Source organism: Lagopus muta, chromosome 7, assembly GCF_023343835.1.
Source record: "Lagopus muta isolate bLagMut1 chromosome 7, bLagMut1 primary, whole genome shotgun sequence".
NCBI classification, from domain to species: Eukaryota; Metazoa; Chordata; class Aves; order Galliformes; family Phasianidae; genus Lagopus; species Lagopus muta.
Genome location: NC_064439.1, coordinates 16944902 through 16965721, shown reverse-complemented (window position 1 = coordinate 16965721; position 20820 = coordinate 16944902). Strand labels below are relative to the sequence as shown.

Below are 20820 nucleotides of genomic sequence, written 5' to 3'. Positions count from 1 at the left end.
CAGTTGTTTGCTGCAAGTATGCTTGTGCTAGTGGAAATCAGGGCTCTCCCTGTCTTTTTCAAGGCAGAGTATTTGGGAAAGGTCATCTTAAAATGGGAAGAACATCAGTTATCTCCACCCACATTCAGAAGCAACTTGTGATTATTCATTCAGAAATGTTTTGTGGTTTGTAAAATATTTGGATTGAAATTAATTCTTTTCTGTGTGCATTTTAAGTTCAGATTCTGTTACTATTTCTGCTCCTCTGTGCATGAAAAGTGCAATTGTATTGTCATCTATTGTTCTTTGTGGCCATGTTTCCACTTTAATGACCTTAACTCAGAGTGGTGCTGCAGTGGCTTTACTCCTGCTTATCCCATTTCTGGACATTTATTCCTCTCTCAATCCCGTCTTGCTCTCCCCTTATCCATTGACATGGGTATGTGGAGTGGCCTGGCTGAAAATAGTAATTTTCTGCTGGATTTGCATGGCAGTGCTGGCACAAGGGAAATAACAAGGAAATGCAAGACCCATAGTAGGCAGTCTTCTGCTACTGCATGGCAGACGATCAGCCCATACCTGGCAAAGTTTTGACCTTAGGGATTGCAAGAAATGAAGTCCAGAATTAAGTTAAAATGGTACCTGATTGTCAGTTCAGAGTTTGCTTTGCATTGTTCTCCAGCACGCGGTTAAACTGCTTCTCAGAATATTCCTGTTAGTGAATTGAGTATCTCAATAGAGGCAGATTTCTTCTAGAGACAGTTTTCAAGAAATGTTCTTTTGAAGTGTTTGCTTGTGGTTTTGTCTAGTTGTGTATAATGCACTTCAGTTATTTTTGAGATCTTTTCGATGTGGAAACTCTAGCTAAAGCAATCTGGTCTTAATCTCAGGAGGAAAACAAGTGTCCCTGCTCCACATCCCCAGAAAAATAAAGCTTATGTGTCTGAATGCTTGAGTGACAGTGAAAATTCGTGTGAAGTGAGGAAGCAGTGGAAAAGGCATTGTGAAAGATGTAGAGGAAGCACCAGATGGAGCCTGAGGAAGCACGGGACATCCCTGATTGGAAAAAAAACATCTGGAGTGATTAATTAGCTTGAATTAACTAATGCTGACCAAGAGCTGCAGACAATGCACACTTGCTGTTTCATCCTGGCTATTTGTGGAAACAGGACGCTGTATCCTGCCTGGCAGGAACAGGCTGCAAAACAGGCCTGTGTCAAGGGATCATGAGTGCCAGTTTTTCGGTTGTCACTTCACTGTTGTGCCTTCCTTTGTGTGTCATCAGCTGTGAGAAAATATAAAGTGCAAACCAGTACTGGATGTCACGATATAGCATGTATGTGGCCTTCTGCTAGGATTTGCATTCACAGGGGACTGGCTGTTGGATATGTTTCATTACTCCATTGCCCTTATGTAGCGCAGCGGCTCTGCACATGTGCAGAAGAAAAGTCAATGATTTTATCAGGTGGTTGGAACTTGATGATCGTTGGGGTCCCTTCCAACCCAACCCATTCTGTGATTCCATGATTCTATAATTTGGGCAAGTTACAGGTGCCTGTGCTTTGGGCATGAGCATCCAGGAGTCTCCTGTCTCGTCATGGTGCCTTGCTGGATTTTTTCATCCTGTGGTATCATATTTAAAGATGCCACAGTTGAGATTTCTGATTTAGTTTAGTCCATTCATTTACGTATACTTGATTATAATGTCCTGCTTAAATTTCATGTCCACTTTTTTGTTTTGCCAGTGAGCTAGAGGGATTTGTTGAAGACCTGAAGAGGGACTCCACTGCTTCCAGCAAGACGGTTACACTGAAAGATGTTGAAGATGGAGCCTTTCTTCTGCGTCAAGTGGGAGAAGCTGTTGCCACCCTTAAAGGTATCTACTTATGCTTTTTTGTTTTGATTTTTTTCTTTTGACCACAGTAGGTGAGAACACTTTTGTCTTTAATCTGAGGGCATAATCTTTCACTTGCAACATATTTAGAGTTATGATAAGGCTTGTTGCACGGCCCCTGGAGAGAGGCTGATACTCCACTGTTCAACTATCACCCCGTCATCTGTCTTTCCTCGAGGCTTTTATGATTTCCTCTTCAGCTTCACGGTTGTTGTCTTTGCAGGAGAGTTCCCAACGCTGCAGAATAAAATGCGTGCAATCCTCCGCATTGAGGTAGAAGCCGTGAGGTTCCTGAAGGAAGAACCACACAAGTTGGACAGCTTACTGAAACGTGTGCGCAGCATGACAGATATCCTTACCATGCTCAGAAGGTGATATATCTTTTCTTCAAGCTAGAGAATTTCCTCAAGCATTTTTGGGTTTGTGTTCTTCATTTCTCCCCAAGCAGTATGGAGAAATGCAACTTGTTTGTAGCATTTTAGAGTTTATTCCTAGAGCTTTCTCAAGGGAAATCAAATTATCCTTTCCTGTGCTCTGTGCAGCAGCTCTGTTCTTACCAACAGTCTTAGTTGTTCAGACTTTATAATTGAGACTAGTTTTCTCTGAACTGAACACTGCCAGATACAGGATGTACGAGGATGAGAAAGCTTACAGAGTGACACCAGTCCTGTATATGAGCTAGTTAGCTGTAGGCATTCACAGCAATGTGAGTTAGTAGAAATGTTCTCTGACACTGAAGTGTGCATCTCCAAACACAGTCTGTAAGAAATAGCTTAATAAAAGATTCAGATTGGATAAAGACATTCCAGAGCATTCTGAAAGAAATAAGTATTTTCTAGTATGATTGTGTATCCATGTAAATTATTATTATTATTTTTACCAATGAGAATGCTTTAAAAGTGGAAAGTGAAAAATTTGATAATATAATAAGTGAAAGTGGAAATATTTGATAAAATGTACGTCCACTGAAGACCAGAGTTTAGTTGTACTTGTCAGAGTATTTGAGCAGCAAACGACTACTGATTTATATGAAGCAGTAGGCATTGGATTTAATACCTACTCAAAACTCAGTGAATAAGGCCAAACTGTCAAGGGTAGGGGATCTCAATTTTACTTCAGTTACAAACAAATGTAAGTTGTAAGTATATTGTTGCCACCGTTGTTCTAAGGAATGTAGGATTTGCATTATTCCCATATATCCTGGAGCATATGTAAAATGGATTTGCCAATACTGGCAGTGGGATAAAATGTTTTATGTAACAGGTCTCCTAAGAGCTATCAGTTATTTTTCCTTGAAGATAAACATTCATATCCCTTCATATTAACCACCCTTACTTAAAAATGATTACAGTTATTTCTTGCCTCATCTTGTTCAGGAAATAAACAGTAAGCTATACATGTCAAAATTTTACCAAAATTTTTTGGTGTTTAGTCGTGTTGTTTTTTTTCTCCAGATGAATTGCATATCAGCTCTCCTAAACTCTGTTTCTATATTGGAAAAAATGGATGTCATCTGATGGATAGCCAAGCTTTGAGCTTCAGCCATTTCACAGATAATTGTTAGAAATGGTTGGCTTGACTTCCGTACTTTATCCCAAACTGTTGACAGACAAAACCTTCCTGAGGTATTGTTTGAAGGCTTTGTTTTGGCCATTTGCTAAACTACTGCTTCACATTCTGTGTAGCTGCCACGTTCCTTTCTGATAGTGCAAGAATTATGGCTTATCTAGGCTCTGTGTAAAAAAAAAGTCAACTGATTTCCATTCTCCGTCTGAAATCAACTCACTGTAACTCATAGTTTGGTCAACAAGGGCCAGTATGTCCTTGAAAGATTTTAAATACTTTATAAGGCAAAAGCATCCTAATTTGAGTGGTCTCTTAAAAATCAAATTCCCTGTCTGTTAGAGAAAGCGAAAAGTCACAGATGTTCTATAAGTTTTTTCTTGCAAAAGCTTATTGTTAAATACTGCTCGTGTATGCTAACCATGCTCCATGCTGTTGTGTTGCTTTTGGCTGATCAGACATGTTACAGAAGGACTGTTGAGGGGTGTGGATTCCTCCCAGGCTGTACAGTACTCAGCTATAGAAAAGTCCACTGCAACTGAAGCTCTGAAAAATCAGGAGGAGCCCAAGCAAACCCAAGGACATGCACAGCAAAACCTCACTGCAGTCACATCAGAGTCCCAGGTATCATCAGTCAAGTCAGAAGTCGTCCCCTTCTCCACAATGACGGTCCATCACGTGCAGAGCTCTCCCGTTGTCATCCATCAGTCTCAGCACTCATCAGCCCTGGTCAACCATGCCCAGGGTTCACCAGCTGCACCCAGCCACAGTGAAGGGCTGCCAATGAGCAGCCACCCTTCCACCACCCCACCAGCACACCCCCAGGAATCAGCAATAGGATCCCAGCTCACCCAAGGCATGCCAGCACTACAGGTCTCTGTCAATGGCAGCACCATGCAAAGTCTTTTCATTGAGGAAATTCACAGTGCAAGTACCAGAAACAGAGCTGTATCAATCGAGGTATGGTGTACTCTACTCACCCAGTTGTTGTCTTTTTGGGTCTGAGCTCCCAGTCTCACATCTGAGACTGAAGGTGGGATTTTCAAATGCATTGTGAGGATTTACATGCTTAATCTCTAACTACACCATGCACTTCTAAGATACCCTCTGGTTTTAAATGAACAATATAAAATTTTACATATTTTAAAGAATACCCTCTTTCTGAACAATATTATGTGATTCTTTGGCAACACTTGCATTGTTGGATTTCATTCATTCCTTAAATCTTCATGTCCCCTGTTATGGAGAGATAAAGATGAAACAGTGTGAGGTTTCAGTGGTTTCACAGAGAGGTAGGCATTGAGGAAATGTACAGCTGAATTCTCATGTCTTATTACAGGCATGCACATTAATCACCAGTATGATATAGTAGATCACTGACCCAGATTTAAATTCTGCCTTTGTTCTTTTAGCAAGCAGTGGTATGTGTCAGTTTGTCCTGTATTTATATCCAGTATAATGGAAGTCAGAACTGTTTTACAATTACTGCATTTGTATATTTCTCTAGAACTGAAAGAATCTATCTGTGGTGACACATAGATTTTTTTAAAAAGTAAATGGTCACAACAGAAATCAGAGAGGTGAACTGATGCTTTACTGTTTTTGTCTAGAAAGCAGAAAAGAAATGGGAAGAGAAAAGACAAAACCTGGATCACTATAATGGAAAGGAATTTGAAAAGCTCTTGGAAGAGGCTCAGGCCAATATAATGAAGTCAATCCCTAACTTGGAGATGCCTCCCCAGCCAGCAGTCCTGCCTAAAGGGGATGCAGGGGAGAAGTTTGAAGTCTCAGGTAAGTTTCAATAGAGTAAATGGTCCTAAGGAGTTGCACATTTGGAAAAGATAGGTCATTTATTCCACTTCCTAAAATTGTTTCAGTGTAAAGATTTCTGTGTTCTTGATCATATCCATGAGTAGTCTGTGAGGAATGATGCAGGTCCAGCTGTCAGAATGCAGGCCTGTATCATAAAAGTAGTGGTGTTGCAGATGCAGGGGTGGGTGACTAGCTAATTGTGAATTTCCCCACACTGCAACTGAATTTGTCCTTTGGAGATAAGGGCTCCTTGTGAGCAGGAGAATAAGAGTACAGCTTCATTTTGACAGAGATGAGAATGTTTGTGCACTATGCTATATCTGTCTGTAGCTTTTAGACCCTGCTCAATTTTGCACAAATTTAGCAATATGGAGCAGTCTGGAAAGAACCACAGAGAGTTTGAACACAAATTATCTTACCATCAAAAAGTCAAGCACTTTTTGTAGAAGTTTCTTATCAAAAGAAGATCAAGACATGCCCGAGGTTTCTGAGGATAAGAACTCAACTTTGCACAAATTCTTAGAATCAGCACATGGAAGCTGAAGCTAGAAAAAGTCAGATAAAAATTAGGTGTCAAATTTTAGCATTCAGAGTAACTACTCACTGAAGCAAGTTTAATTATGAACACATTGCATTATTTACTACTTCAAATCTTTCAGTAATATTTTTTTCTGAAAGGTTGCTCAGACACAAGCTCTGGGTATGATGCAAGAGCTGCTTTAAGAAATCTTTCAGCCTGTGTTAAGTCTGACTGCTTGATCTTAATGGTCCTTACTAAAACTTCAGGTCCTTCATAAACTTTATGTATAAATACGAGCAGTGTTCTGGGTGAGTCTTTCAGAGGTCTGAAAAAGTCCTGTGGTGCTACATAACAAAGTGTCTTGAGGGAGTGGATGGGGAAGGAAGGAAGGAATGAGAGGGCCTTTTGCAGTAAGGATTCACCCACAGCTATGCTATAGGTATACCAAGTAAACACTCCAACATCCCCAAATGATATTAAAGAGAATATTGCAGCCTACTCTTTTTTATATTTGTTATGGATTAATTGCTCTAATCCATTTCGAACCTGCTAATTTACCATTTGCCTCCCCAGTACCATGGCAGCAAGCTCCAGGAACTCGCTTCCATCCTGCGAAAGGAGCTTTCCTTCCTCTGTTTTGCTCTGATCTCCTACCAACATCACTGAGTTTCTCACAGTTCTAATATTCTGCGGTTTGGCAAACAGCAACTGTGCATTTATTTTGTTTAATGTTCCTGCATTCAGAACCACCAGATTGAGGGTAATGGGTTGAGCCCACAGAAAGGAGCGGAGTTGGGCACAGGCCCCACATCACAATCTAGTGAACACCATCGTAGAGAAATGCTTTGACTTTACAGGATCACCTTGTGCTACTAGAGAACAACTGATGGCATGGAAACCCTAGTGGCATGTATTGACAAAAGAAGTAATCTAATGTAAAGTGCATCTGGAAAGCCACTGTTGTTGCAATTCTGCAAGTCAGTGCCGGATAATCACGGAAGGCAGTAACAGAACAGAGGATTTCTTTAAGCTTAAGCAGCTTTGAAGAACATTTGATCTAAGAGGGGAACAAAGATGAGGCTGGGTCAGCCAAGGGCTCTGTCCTGTCTGGAGGGGCCGGAGTATCAGAGGAGCCTGACGCAGTCCCACAGCAGACACTTATGCAATAACTTGCCCAGAGGGAATATTTATCCCTAAACGGATGTTTACAGATGGTAATCTGAAGTCAGGAGGTTTTCTGAGTTATGCATTCCAGCTGTTCATGTAACACCGAATAGCTACAGAAAGGTTGTGTTGTCAGTCTTGAAAACATTGTAAGCAGCAGTGTGAAAGCAGTGACTATTGCCATGTATGATGCTTCACCTGTGGCCAGAAATGTACAGGGACAGGTCATGAGCAGGGAAAGTGCTTCTGGGAAAAGGGCTGTCCGGTGGAGATGGAGAAGCAGTAGCTGAGTGAGGAGGTAGTAGTGGGGGTAAATTCAAGTTTGAGAAGCTGATTTTCTCTTGGAAAAACTCCCCTGAGAAAGTGAGGGCTGGGTCTGCTTGACTGTTGGATTTGGAAACTGAATCATTGTGAATTAACAAAACGTGTGTATGTTGTGTTATGTTCATGCTGGCTTTGAAAAGAAGCCAGGGGAGTTGCTCCTGGTGCTCCTCTGCCCCTCACAGTGGTGAGAGGACTCATGGAACTTGTCTGAGTGTAGCTAGTTCTGGTTAACTACAAGGCTATGCTGCTGTTCCTGTCCTATCATCTTGCCAAGAGCATCTCCCAGCTGAGCAGAAATGTTGCTGCTTGCTTCAGAATTGCTGAGAACAGCAAGCTCCTGGGCTTCATGTCTTGCTAGTACTCACGCCAGTTGTGCACACTTTCAAGGGAGGCTGCAGGGTCCATATTTTAATCAGGTACCCAGCTGAACCTGCACCACACACAGACAGGTGAGTGATTTCCAGAAGTGTGCTGACCTATTGCACTTGTACACCAAGAGCTGAAATCGCAGCCACAGTGAAACTGGAGACAAGAGTTTTGCTAAAAATTTGTGAGTGATGTAGTTTTGATGGGCAAGTGCAAGACTTATTGTGCATGAAGGTTCCACTTGAATCACAAATGTGTTTCTATCTACATGTATTCATCTGCAGGACTTTTTAAGATGCTCTTTTTGTCCCTTCTGGTTGAGGCAGGGCTGAAAATACTTTTTTCCTTCTTTCACCTCTGCTCACTCAGTGCTGCCTTGTTTAGTTGCAGAAGATGCTCCAGATGCAGAGCAAGATAACGACAAGCTGACCAAGTCCCCACCTCCTCCGCCTCCACGGCGCAGTTACCTGCCAGGGTCAGGACTGACCACGACGAGATCAGGAGAGGTCATCTACGCAGCCAGGAAGGAGGCAGCTGCTGGCAAGGTTTGGTGACTCAGCCTCTAGGCAGTCAGATTGCTGAAAAATGACTGGCACAGAGGTGCATTCTCAAGCCTGGGCTGTGTCTGTAAACCACAGAATACGTTGAGACAGAGCTACGTCTTGGAGAGCTACTGAAATTGCTTGCCAGGAAACACTACTGTCAGGCTAAATGAGCAAGTAGGGTTTGATCAGTTCTGTTCAGAGCAGTCTTAGCCTTGCAGTGCTTCTCTCTCAACAGTAAAGAAAGCAAGTCACAAGCTGATTTGTTTACAGTTGTAAGAAGATTAAAAATTAAAAACAAACAAACATGTGTTATACAGATGGGAAAGATCAGCTTAGAGTTGAGAGCATGTTCACAGAAATGTTGCAAATTAGTTTTTTTGGTTTTCCTTTCCCCATCTCTTCTTCTCCCTGAAGGAAGTAGTGGAAAGCCCAGGTGAGGCAGCTGTTACTCCTACTCCTATGAGGTAGTAGTGAAAAGGGACCTAGCAACAGGTGCCTTTCACAGCTGAATTTACTGTTTGCTTTGCATCAAGAGGGCTCAATTATATTGGTTATCTGTGTTTTTTCATCCCCTTGTAGGAAAGCAGTGAAGATGCTGGGCAGACAACGCAACCCAAAGCACCTAAAGAAGATCAGGCATTGCCTCGAAACACAGGGCTTGCTGTAGCATCAGCTGTAAAAGATGAGGAAGAAGAGGAAGGAGATAAAATAATGGCAGAATTACAGGTAGGCCCTCTGGGTTGCTCATGCACAGGTATGCCCTTTTGGAATCAGTAATGCTTCTAGAGTCTTGGCACAACTTCTAGCTCAGAACATGAAGGAAAGTAGATCTGCCATTCTCACCCAGCTCCAGTTAATTGCACTGGATTGTGCACATTTTGCAAGCACCACCCAAAATATTTTCAAGAGGTGTATACATGAGAGGCTGCTCAAGAATACAGAGGTTGCCACTGGGAAATCTTTCATGACAAAACATGTAGATGGATCAAGTAAAATAATGATATTTATGGTATGATCTCTGGCATAGTGTTTCTCAGTACAGACCAACAAGGTGCTGAGAGTCCCTCATTTAGTAAGAGAGAATATGGGGTGTGCTTTTAGCAGACATTGCTCACTGTGCCATGCTCCAGTGGTTTTGGAGTGTTTGAACATTGGAACATTTCCTGTCCCATGCTCTGTAGGCTCTGTAGTTGGCATATTACTCTGCCAGTGGCATGGAAGTAGTGTTCTCTTGCTGGTCCTTCACTTGACAACACATAGGCTGGTTTAGCTCAATGACAGCAATGCTGCAGTAACAACCAACTATTCCAGCTACTATCAGTGAGCTCCAGCCTCCTGGAGCACCTTCTGTCCTCTTCCATGTCCCTGTGAGCAAAGATGCGGTTAGCTTTCACAGCTGTCACTTCTGATGTTTGGGGTGGCTCAGAGCACTGTCAGAGCAAGAGATATTCCCTGTTGCCCACAAGAACGTGGGCTTGGTGCTGTCTGGGGAGTGTTTTCAGCACCAGGGATGTAGATATTAAACAATGACGCTTCGATTTGATGTGTATGCCCTTCCCTTGGCTCAGTTCTCAGTGCATAAAAGAGCCGGTTCACAAGGAGCAAGTGCAGGGGCTTAGCCATGTCCCCTGTTAGTGTGTTAATGGCTAATGTGACAGGAGAGCTGTGGGCAGTGAGGTTGTTGCATTGTCTGCTTACCAGGAGAACAGCCCAGCTGCCTTTCCACTTAACGGCCACGAAGTAGAGTTTAAGATCCGGGAAGGGAAGCTGGGGGGCTAAGGGAGAGAAATGGGCATGGTAACTCAAAGGTATTGAGTGTTAAATGCTAGTTTTGAGGACAAGCAGTGTTCATTTTGAACAATAATCAAACTAGTGGGTTATATATTAATAGCAGGTTATAATAGCGAGTCTGTCAACAGTTTGATAGAATGTAAGTTTTGGAAAGGTCAAACTGTTTGGTCTAGGAGCTACAGGCTTATTCTGATATCAGTTATAGGCAGAACTGGACAACTAGGTTTGGGATTCAGTCAGTGGAGAACTGAAGGACAGGCATGTATAGTTATGCTCGCCAACACAATGTAATGGAACACTGGTCAGTCAAAGGAAATTACTCCTTTTGATTAAGTAACAGGTAAATGTGCTTGAACTGAATTGTATATCTGTAAATATTTTTGTTAGTCATTTGATCGAATATCATTCAGATTAAAATCTGGCACCATCAAGTATACAGGGCACTCCCTCCCTCACGTACCCCCAAAAAATCTTAAGAGGACTGAGAGCTGTGTGGCTCTGGAAGTGTTGCCCTCAGAGCAGGGGCTTATAGTCCACATCCCAGAGGAGTCAGCTACACTCCTTACTTCCAGGACACTGATGGAGGTACATTTAAAATCTTCACTGTTCAAATCAACTTAAGACTATGAGAGCAGGGAGATGATAGCAATCAGTTGATGACTGCAAAACATTTAAGTCACTGAAATATACAGTCTGCCTGAAGAGCAACAAACATAGGCCAGACCATAACTGTATGTATTGGAAAGGAGCTGGAGCTGCGGTAACAAGCTGACAGGATCTCCCAGGGGGAGTGCTCTTCCCACAGAGTTAATGTCTGCTTTGGGTGTAGATGTGAGAACAGGGAGTGTTTTTATCTCTGTGTACAGAGGATCAGGAAGATCAGTGCTGAGCTGCTGCATCTGTGACCGCATGTCCGTGCATCGCCTGTTTAGAAAGGGCAGTAAGGTAAGAAGGTTCAGAAGAGTACAATGTGGAGGTAGTTTCATGTGAAGCATCTTCTTAATCTAGCAGAAAAAGCATAATGCTGATCAGCTGCAGAAGCACAGGCTGTACGTGTACACTGATACAGATATTGTGGAGCAAAGGTGAGACATAAGCAAATCACATAGGGAAATAGTGGATTCTTCATCACTTGAAGTCTGAAAGACCTTAGGGATGCCTTTGTAGATGGTATGCCTAACTCAAAAGTGCATCACTAGTTTCACAAACTGGTAAGCTAGAGACAGTCCTATACCTTGTACTATAGGAGGAGCAGTACTGCTTGTTCTGAGTTCTGTGTAATCTTAGCTACTCTGATCAATACAGACATGCAAACAGGATGTGATGGAAAAACAGCAGCAACTCTGCACTTTGATTTTTCTATGGGATTTTTTCATTATCGTTACTTACCTGATTTTGCATAAATAGTCAATAAGCATGTGAAATACAATTTTTCATTTTTATTTTTATCTTTTTATTCAAATCTGTAAACAAGGCTATGAATTTCATTAGAGTTGCCGGGAACTAAATGATTTCCTTAATATATGGTATGGTAATATAACCTTGCGTTTCACATGTTGTGTAACTCCCACAAGCACACTCCCCCCTCCCCCCCCCCCCCCCCCAATTCTCTGGCTGGCTTGTACATCTCAGTGGTGGCAGACAGTGCCAGTAGTGGCCTCCAGAAATCCCACAAGCACTTGGAGCCAGGACTGTGCAGTAGTGTCAGTGATGGTTCTGCTTATCTGGATTTGTGAGCCAATTGGATGGAGAAACCCAAAGGAAATGGAAAAAGGGCTACAAAAAGGTTGAGAAATCCTGGCTGTGTCCTGGGGTGCACATGGTGGGAGGCCAGTGGTCCCCAAGCCCATCTTTTGGGCTGTTTCCAGAGCAGGAGGAACCTGAAGAGTACTGTTATCATCTGGAATGTTAATGAAGGCTGTGGTAGAGACAAGTCTAAAGTTTTAGTAATGCTGCATGGGGAGAAGTGGTATTACATAGCTTTTGCATTATGTGCAATGAGACCAACAAATCTGGCAGCTGAGTAGACATCAGCGGGTGAGGAACAGGTATTACTTCCCTTCTTCTCTCATTTATTGACTGTGCAAGGCCTGCAGCTTCCGCCTTTTCTTCATCTTTCCGCGGGCAACAAATAGACCACTTCCAGATGAGAAAACTTGGAAAATAAATTGTATTCAGCTGTGATTGTCCTGTCCAGGCGTACACAAACCCTCTGCTAATATTCACTGGAAGTTGGAAGTGAGGAAGCACAGGAAAAGATTCTGAGAACAGTAAATGGAATAAAGTGAGCTGAGCTTTGGACTTTATTTGTTTTTACATGTGAAACTTTAGGTTTAGTTGTTAAGTGATACTTGGGTCAAGGACAAAATATATCCAGTGAATACACTGAGGAGGTATCAGCTGCTGGGAAGTAAGCAGGTATTGTTACAAGCCCAAAGTTTGTTGTGGGCCTCCTGGTTAAATTTGGAGAGCTGGCAGCACCTCTGGGTGCCCTCATTGCCCCTTTTGTAGTGGTGGAAATCCAGCTCACCTTTCCTGCTTGGGGTGTGGAGGTCAGCATGACAAGTTAGTGTGCAATCTTGGCAGATTGATGTGCTCTGTTTCTCTTGGTCACATAGTCCAAAATCTATTCTATTTCATGAGATATTATGTTGGTGAGCTGTTGTGAATGTTAAAAAGAAATGCTCTCTTTGTAGTTGGTCATCTCCAGACAGTTCTGTGTAAAAGCTACTTGGTCTCCTGATAACCTGCAGTATTTATTTCCTAGGCTTTCCAGAAGTGCTCTTTTATGGATGTAAACTCAAACAGTCATGCTGAGCAATCCAGAAATGATACACATGTTAAAGACATAAGGCCTGGGACTTTAATGCATCACAAGGAAAAGAAGGTAACAAGTGGCATTTGTAAACATGCCACCCGGTCTTGGCATAACCTTCTTTCCTTACTTCAAAACTAATCTTATATCTTGTGTCCTCTTCTCTCTAACCCCCAACCGCAACTGCCCAGCGGTTTCCTTCTTTTTATCCCAGTATGGACCAGAAATGCTCAGATGAAATGTTGTATTGTTCTTGTTTTTAGTAGAATTAGTAGTTCTTTTCATTCTCAAGAGTCAATTTAGAGAATTTATCTTTTATTTTACTTCATTTCTTCATCCTAGAAAAAGTCATTAGATACTCAGAAATCCCATTCAGTTTGCTGAAAGACAGAGACAAGATGGACGGCCACATTTGCCCTCCACACTTGCCTTCATGATGGTTAGGGCTCAAGATTCGTACTTAGACATTATACTAACTCATGGGACTTAAAAGAGGTGCCATGTGTCTGGGTCCACAGCCAAGTTGGGATGAATTTTGCACTATGTCTGGGATTGCTGTTTGAGTTGATTGGTGTTAATGAGCAGTCGGCGTGTAAGATGAAAAATAGGACAAGTATTTCAGCCTTTGCAGACTTCTTTTTCAAGTTTAAGTGTAATTAGTTGAATTGTTGTTGAGTTTAGGTGGTCATGCAGGCATGACAGCTTGTTAGCCAAATGTTGGTTTTGCAGTGAAGTGCTGCTGTGGTGGGGAAGACAATGCAGCTTTTCAGCACAGCTTTTCAACTATGTAGTGCATTTTTGTGAGTGTATGCAAACTGGAAATAGCAGCAATACCTCACCTGTTGTACCTTCATTAGTAACTCCTCAAGAATTTTACCAATAGCATTGCATTTCATCCTCCTATAACAGAATTTGGGGTGAAAGGTAAAATGACTTTTGACAGGTCCTAAAGGCAAACAAGAACTCCACCTGTACAGGGCATTGCAGCTCTAAAACACAAGGTAACACATAGAATTTGATATCTGAGACCTCCTATAAGGCTGCTGCTGCCAGAGCTTCTCTAAGATCAGTTCTGGTCTAAAGAGGCAAGCAGCTTGCTGGGTGAGTGCACAAGATTGTGGTGATGTCTTAAAGGAAAAGTTGCTTTGTTATTGAGTGTATGACAGTGTTACAAGGAAAAAAGAACACGTCCTTTTTTATCCCTGTTATTCCTGGTGTCAGAATAAGATCATACTGTTGTACAAAAACCTGCGTTACCTCTAAGACAGCAGGCATGCTGTAGCACAAATAACTCTTTGAAAGTTGCTGCCAATTGCTGAAACCTGCCATTTATTAGAACAGAGAATCCAGGAATTTAAGGCTTATTTGTAAGGTCTATTTTTGTCATCTGACATGACAGAATGATTTATTCACTTTAATTGTGGAGCCTCGTGGTCATGATAAATTCATAAAGGAAATGAGTTTTGTTGCATTTCTCTCTTGTTGTTAGAAAGGCAGCCCTTTCTAAAATGAGGTGTATTGTACAATGGCACCTTGAGATGTTGCACTGATGCTTAGAACAAGAAGTGCAACTGACTAAAAAAAAAGTATAGTGAAATGGGAATTCACACACATAGTCAGGGTGTTGAGGGGCAACAAGTGCCATTAACTGGAGTGATGCTGGGAGCTCTGGCTTGTAATGGAAGTGGGATGCACTTAGCATGTAGCTAGTCTGGGCCTGAGGTGGCTGCCACGTTTTGTTCTGGCACCAGATCTCAGCATAAAGTACAGGCACCTTTGGCCTGCAAACTGATGCCTTGCTGTTTGTGGTTGGTTTGTGCAGTCACTCCTCTTCATTCAGAAATATGAGGGACTTTCAAGGTGGCCTTGGAGCAGCTGCACAGCCTTACTATTGCTGGTGCGCCTTCAGTAGAGAAGGGCTGAGGCTCTGGTTGACCACTGACTTTCTTGCTCCTGCACGGTGATAGTGGTTTTTCAGTTTTTCTACATAAGATGCTCATACAATATAGAAGAAAATAGAACAGATACAGAAATTGTACTTTGTGAGCCCCCTGGCATTGGTACCGTCATTCATTTATCCCAGCTTAGAGAGTGGCTTTCCTGTCTGATGTTCTACACATCTTGATGCTAATATAACTCATCCTACTTGTGTGTTAAGAGTTAACTTTCTTTGCTCAGGCAATGTCAGCAGAAATGATGTTTGGTTTACTGCCTTTAGTCACCTGATGCCAGATTTGTTTCCTTCCTGGTGAACCATCTTTGCGTGTAGATTTCTCTCTTGCATTGGTCATAGGTGTGGTGCCTCCTAGGTCATACCCTCACCCTGATGATTGATGTTTATCCTAAGCTGTCACTAGCACTTAACAAACCAAACAAAAAATGATAAAAACAGTAATAAGAAGCCTGATATTATGAAAAAGCATCTCCAGGGGACCTCATTAAAGAACAAAGAAAAAGCATCCCTAAAATTTAATTGCTGGGGATATACTACTTTTGAGCTAATGGATGATCTCTCTGCATACTGTTCAGAGTTCCTTTTATAAATAAATGTAGCTCGTTGTTCCAGTCTGCACTCCCAAGGGTGCTGCAGGCCGCCTCTGGTAATTCTGAGGGAAGGACTGCTTTTAAGCTGCAGTAGTGATTTAGAAATGTTAAGACTGTGGCCATCCTAACTGTGACAGTGCAGCATGGCTCAGGCATGAGCAACATTAGAAGCAGCAAAATGTTGTAATTTGAAAACCAGCTTTTTCCAGGAGTTAATGTACTTTTGAAGGCAGGCAGACTATCATTTAGCTCTCCGCTGAGCTTGCTGCACTGAGCCCTTATGATCCATTGCCCTTTGATGTGTCCCAGCTGAACCTACTTTGAAACTTTTCAACTTCAATCTTACATAAACCAGGTTGTTTCTTTTCTCTTTAACTGGAAGGTAAATGAGCCAAGGTAGTAATGTGTTGGAAATAAGGTAACTGTAGGGTAAATATGCTTTTGCATATTCTGGAGGCTCTGTTAAAACAGGAGCCCTAGTAACAGCAACCCATGCTGGCCACATGCTTAGCATCGAACAGTAACATCTTGCTGTTCTGCCAGAATCTGGAATTCTGCCCTGAAGAATTTCAGGAGTCATATGACAACTTCAGGCATGCCTCTGCAGCACTAAACAGAGTGGTGAGTTCATGAGGTCTGCGTTTCCCCTGAGAATATGGTGATTAATTTTTGGGGAAAAAAAGTCCTGTAAAAGTAACAGCCCTGAATAACTGAGTAATCCAACTTTCCCCCTTAGGTGTATGGGGCTACAACAGGATCTCCCACAGATAGTGACCATCCTAAAGAGAAGAGGGAAGGGAAAACTGAAGAAGAATTGGGTTCTGATTCATCCAGCACAAATGACAGTAAAATTGGCTTTTCAATGAATGACAGTTCTACATTTAGCAAGGGTTTGTTTGTAGACAGTAGAGACTATTCTAAGAAAAACCTCCAAAATATGAGCACAAACCTGCCCAGTGTCAGTTTGGCAGAGGATGACAAACGAAGAGGGGCTCAAGATATTTTAGGATCCCATTTTGCAGCTGTTGAAAATGGAAAGCCAAACCCAAACTACCGACTGCCACAAGATGCTTGCCAGGGTCCTCCGCAGGGTGAAGCTGTGCCAAGTGCTGCCAGGTGTGTCCCTGTCAGCAGTGTTGCCCCTCTGGTGAGACCCTCCCAGGAGGCTGCAGGGTCTGCCCCCTCCTCACCTGAGCAAGAAGCTCCTGCAGGCGGCTGTGGTCAGGTTGTGCTGAGACCCAAAGCAGCCAGAAGCAATAGCACTGAAGAGGCAGACTCTCCAGCTAGCTCTCCAAGTGAAGACAGCCCACCCACTGAAAACATTGCCTTCATGATTACCAAAACAGCTGTCCAGGTCCTCTCGAGTGGTGAAGTCCATGACATAGTCAGCCAGAAAGGCAGTGATGTGCAAACAGTGAACATTGATGCACGGAAGGACGTGGTATCGGAGAAAGGCATCCCAGAAAGCTCTGACAGCGAAGAGCCAGTGGTCTGTCTGGACAAAAAGCCTGTCATCATCATTTTTGATGAACCGATGGATATTAGGTCAGCATATAAGCGTCTTTCTACCATTTTTGAGGAGTGTGATGAAGAGCTAGAGAGAATGATGACTGAGGAGAAAATAGAGGAGGAAGAGGAGGACGAAGAAAATGAAGCATGTGAGATTTCTAAGAAGAGCCCTAAGGAAGAGCCCCCGGTGCTTATTGACAGAAAAGCAATCGCAGAGTATTCGGCAGCTCATGGTCTCAACGAGCAGTATGTGCTTAACCTCCACTCTGCGTCTGACTCCACAGAAACCAGGGCTTCTGCAGAGCAGGAGAGCTCAAAGACAAACTTTAACAAGTACAGTCAGATGTATGGGCTGCACACAGAAGCAAACTTGGACTCTGCCGATCAGTTTGGAGGCAGGCAGGATTCTAAGAAAAAGTTTAAGTTTAAATTCCCCAAAAAGCAGCTGGCTGCTCTGACACAGGCAATACGTACAGGAACGAAGACAGGGAAGAAGACTTTGCAGGTTGTAGTTTACGAAGAGGAGGAGGAAGATGGAACCCTTAAGCAGCACAAGGAAGCCAAGAGGTTTGAGATCACCAGGTCCCAGCCTGAGGACCTCGACAAGAGTCCTGCAGGGAAGCAGGAGGCCCTTCCCAGCACTGCCGTGCCTCTATCTAGGACTGATGAAATTCGGCAGAGCACATACCGAACTCTAGACAGCCTTGAGCAAACTATAAAGCAGCTGGAAAACACCATCAGTGAAATGAGTCCCAAAGTTATGCCCGAAAGCACACACAGCTCTGAGGGAAGCACTGTCCCCTTCTCTGCCCCACTAGTACCAGAGGTCCCATCCCGAGAGCTTGTAGTGCTGGATGAGAGCCGTGGTGGCACAGAGCCCCCTCCGCCAGTCCCAGCCACTTCACGTAAGGTACCTTAGTCTGAGAAATCGAATCTCCAGCTGCTTTCTAAACCTGCAATAATCACCATTAAACACGAGGGTCTTGTGATTTGTTCGCTTCCTCTCAGGTGGCTTGTCTGGGCTCCCACGAGGTGTCTAACAGCTAATGGACATTGGGTTGGTTTACTTTGCTGCTGTTTGGTGACGGGCAAACGCAGGGGAGCTGGGTCCAATAACCCGCTGTGTGAAATGACGAGCGTCACTGACACGAAATCCGGTTTGATCAGTAGCTGAGCAGTGTTCTCCATTTGATTCCCGACATTAACACCCGCGGTGCGAAGCTCCAGAGCTCTCCCTGCATGTCGTTCTGTGGCTGTGTCGGCACATGGCGTGCGGCCGCCCCGCAGCGCAGCTGACCACATGCTCCCCTTCTCTCCCCCCGCCCCCCACCATTTCCGCAGGGCCCCAGCGCTGCCTCGCAGACGAGCCGGATGCCGGTGCCCATGGCTGCAAAAAGTAGACAAGGAAGCACGGAGAAAGCAGGCAAACAGCACAAGCTGCAGGACCCGCGCCAGTACAGACAGGTAGTTTTACCCTAACCCGGGGTTTGGATGGACATTTAATGTTGTTTGTTAACTTAAAAGCTGCAGTGACTGACTGACTATGCCAAATAACGGATGCCTGTCTGTCGAGTGAGGCCTAACTGGACGTCCTGGAGCCCGGGGGCATGCCTACCTACTGATCTCTCACATGCCTGTGCATGCCTGTCTGCAATAAAACACCTGCTGCTTTTTGTTGGGTTTTGTTTCGTCCCGTTTTGTTTGTTAACCCGTGGTACTCAGCCCTAACGTCGAGATGTCAACTACCTGTTTACTTTCCCTTCGGTCCATGCGGGTTCCTTAGGCCGGCCAGGCCTGCGCGGAGCCCCGGGCACTAACCTGGGGTGCTCTGGCTGCACATTAACCCTCCCATCGGACGTGTCTGCTCACCTTGAATAACCCCGGAGCATGGCCGTGTAGTGAATGGTCTGTAATAAACCTGCGGTCGCGCCTTCTCCTGTCCGCGCTCTCTCTATGCACTCTTCGTTGTGTCCTTTGGGTTTTCTACCAGGTCCAGTCCATGGCTGCCAAGGCTTAGCTCAGGCCTCGAGCTGCAGCTCTTGCTCTGTGTAGGGCCGTTCTCCCGGGTCCTGTTGATTTGTCGTTACTGGCTTTCTGACAAACTGTCTCCTGCCATCTTTATTTGCAGGCTAATGGAAGTGCTAAGAAAGCTGGTGGGGACTATAAGGCTACTTCCCCCACCCTCCCCGCTTCTAAGATCCCTGCCTTTTCTCCCACTTCTGGGAAAAGCAGCTCTGCCCCCGCTCCCAGCGGTGACGGCCCTAACCCCCTTACCCCACCCGCTAAGCCCTCTGTGCCCCCCTCCGGCCTCCTCGGGCCCCAGGCAGGCCGCATGGCGCATTCGGCCTCCCTGATCCCCTCTGTCGCTAACGGCTCCTCCAAGTTCCAGAGCCCGCCCTACGCCGTGAAGGGCCACCAGCTCTCCTTCTCGCTGCAGACTCAGAACGGCCGCCCGCCCCCTCCTTCCTCCTCCACCTCCCCCCCATCCTCCACCTCTCCCACCTCACTGAACCAAGGTGTGAAGAGCATCAGGACCATCCACACTCCTAGCTTCACCAGCTACAAGGCGCAGAACGGAAATGCCGGCAAGTCCTCCTCCCCTGCGGCCAAGGAGCCGGCCTAGAGGCCGAGCGCTGGATGGCTGCTCCTTTCCTGCAGCCGCTGCTTTAACCAGGGAGCGTAACCGTTTTGCTGTATCGCTGGAGGCTTAATACTAACCATGTGCTAAATACTGAGTTACTGCACTAGAGTAGAGTGAAGCTTTTTTGTACACCTTTTGTTGCTGTTGTAATGATAGAAGAGCGTTTTCCCTCCGTAGGCAGCACCTCTTGCAAAAAAGCGTGGCGGTGTGTGTGTGTGTGTGAGCCGAGTGCCCGCAGCGGTGCGCTAAGCATGGCTACACGTGTGGCTGACGTTTAGTAAGCGGTTTTGTATGAAGCTATTTTTCATTATGGGGACTAGACGTGAACAGAGATATACTAAAGTGTGATTATACACAACTGTAAAACTGAAACCGAAATATTTTTCTTTTATTTTGGTGTTATTTAGCTTTGTTACAGATTTCTATTTTTGTCAAGCAATGTCACGGTTCCTTTCGAGATCTTTTTGCCAAAACATTTTGATACTATTGTAATGTACATTTGGAAGTAGTATGCTGGACAGTAAACCTCTGCACCACAGACAGAACAAGACTGGTCTTAGTGCGCAGGAGGCAACTCAACCTATTGCACTGCCATTCAGAGTATATTTGAGAATTTGCCAAGCCGAGAAAAAAAGTAGTTTGACACGTAGGGAGTTGCCGATTATTATCTTCTTCCTTAGCTAAATTCACCCTTTTCCTTCAGCTTTCTTTTCCTGAGACCTGGTAACCCATTAATGTATTGCATTGTGGATTTTGAAATGTACACTTCTGTACTGTTCTGTATACTGGCAAACTTTTGTACATACATATAAATAGATATAAATAAATAAATACTGTATGTGGCTGGGCACATAGAGTAGTTTTACCACACCAAAGTTAATTTTTATGCATGCTTTCAAAGTATATATGGGACAGAGCTGAAACAGATTGGGTAATGGTCACATCGTAGGAGAAAAAGCAACAAGCTTGCAGAGCTTATGGTTTTGTAAATAAATTTATTTGTATAACACCCTGATGTAATATACAGAACTATGATAAGCAAAGATCTTTACAGAAATAAAGGGCTGCATGCTTATGTTTTCTACTTTGTCACTAATAATTTTTTTAGTGGTCACAAGTAGGGTTGTTTGTCTTAGAGAGAAACTGCCGGGAAGAAAACCCCCCATTTTCTCCAGATTAAAGCCATATGTAAGCAGTGATTTCAAAATGGAGTCTTTTAAATTAACCCAGACAAGAGCTAATTGCTGCTGGGTTAGAAACTCAGCAAGAAAAAAAGGAAGCCCCTGAGCCTTGGAAAAGATGTAATGAGGAATTGTCTGCCTTCCCTGTGCTGCTTTGTTCCCACAGAGGAGC

The 20820-nt window shown here is 43.9% G+C and overlaps 1 protein-coding gene across 19 annotated transcripts in view; it reads left to right on the top strand.

The window, feature by feature from the left end:
* KIAA1217 (KIAA1217 ortholog) overlaps positions 1–20542 on the top strand; it is a 345692-nt gene extending 325150 nt beyond the window's left edge. For 17 of the 19 annotated variants that reach the window (XM_048951727.1, XM_048951728.1, XM_048951725.1 and 14 more), the window contains 10 exons: positions 1725–1855; positions 2097–2244; positions 3895–4396; positions 5047–5227; positions 8007–8167; positions 8747–8893; positions 12726–12845; positions 16054–17736; positions 18168–18290; positions 18955–20542. In XM_048951727.1, coding sequence (XP_048807684.1) covers positions 1725–1855; positions 2097–2244; positions 3895–4396; positions 5047–5227; positions 8007–8167; positions 8747–8893; positions 12726–12845; positions 16054–17736; positions 18168–18290; positions 18955–19449 — 3691 coding nt within the window. In that variant the 3' untranslated portion in view covers positions 19450–20542. The remainder of the gene's footprint in view (positions 1–1724; positions 1856–2096; positions 2245–3894; positions 4397–5046; positions 5228–8006; positions 8168–8746; positions 8894–12725; positions 12846–16053; positions 17737–18167; positions 18291–18954) is intronic. The other 2 variants (XM_048951743.1, XM_048951744.1) reach the window with 2 other exon arrangements.
* The last annotated feature ends 278 nt before the right edge of the window (positions 20543–20820 follow it).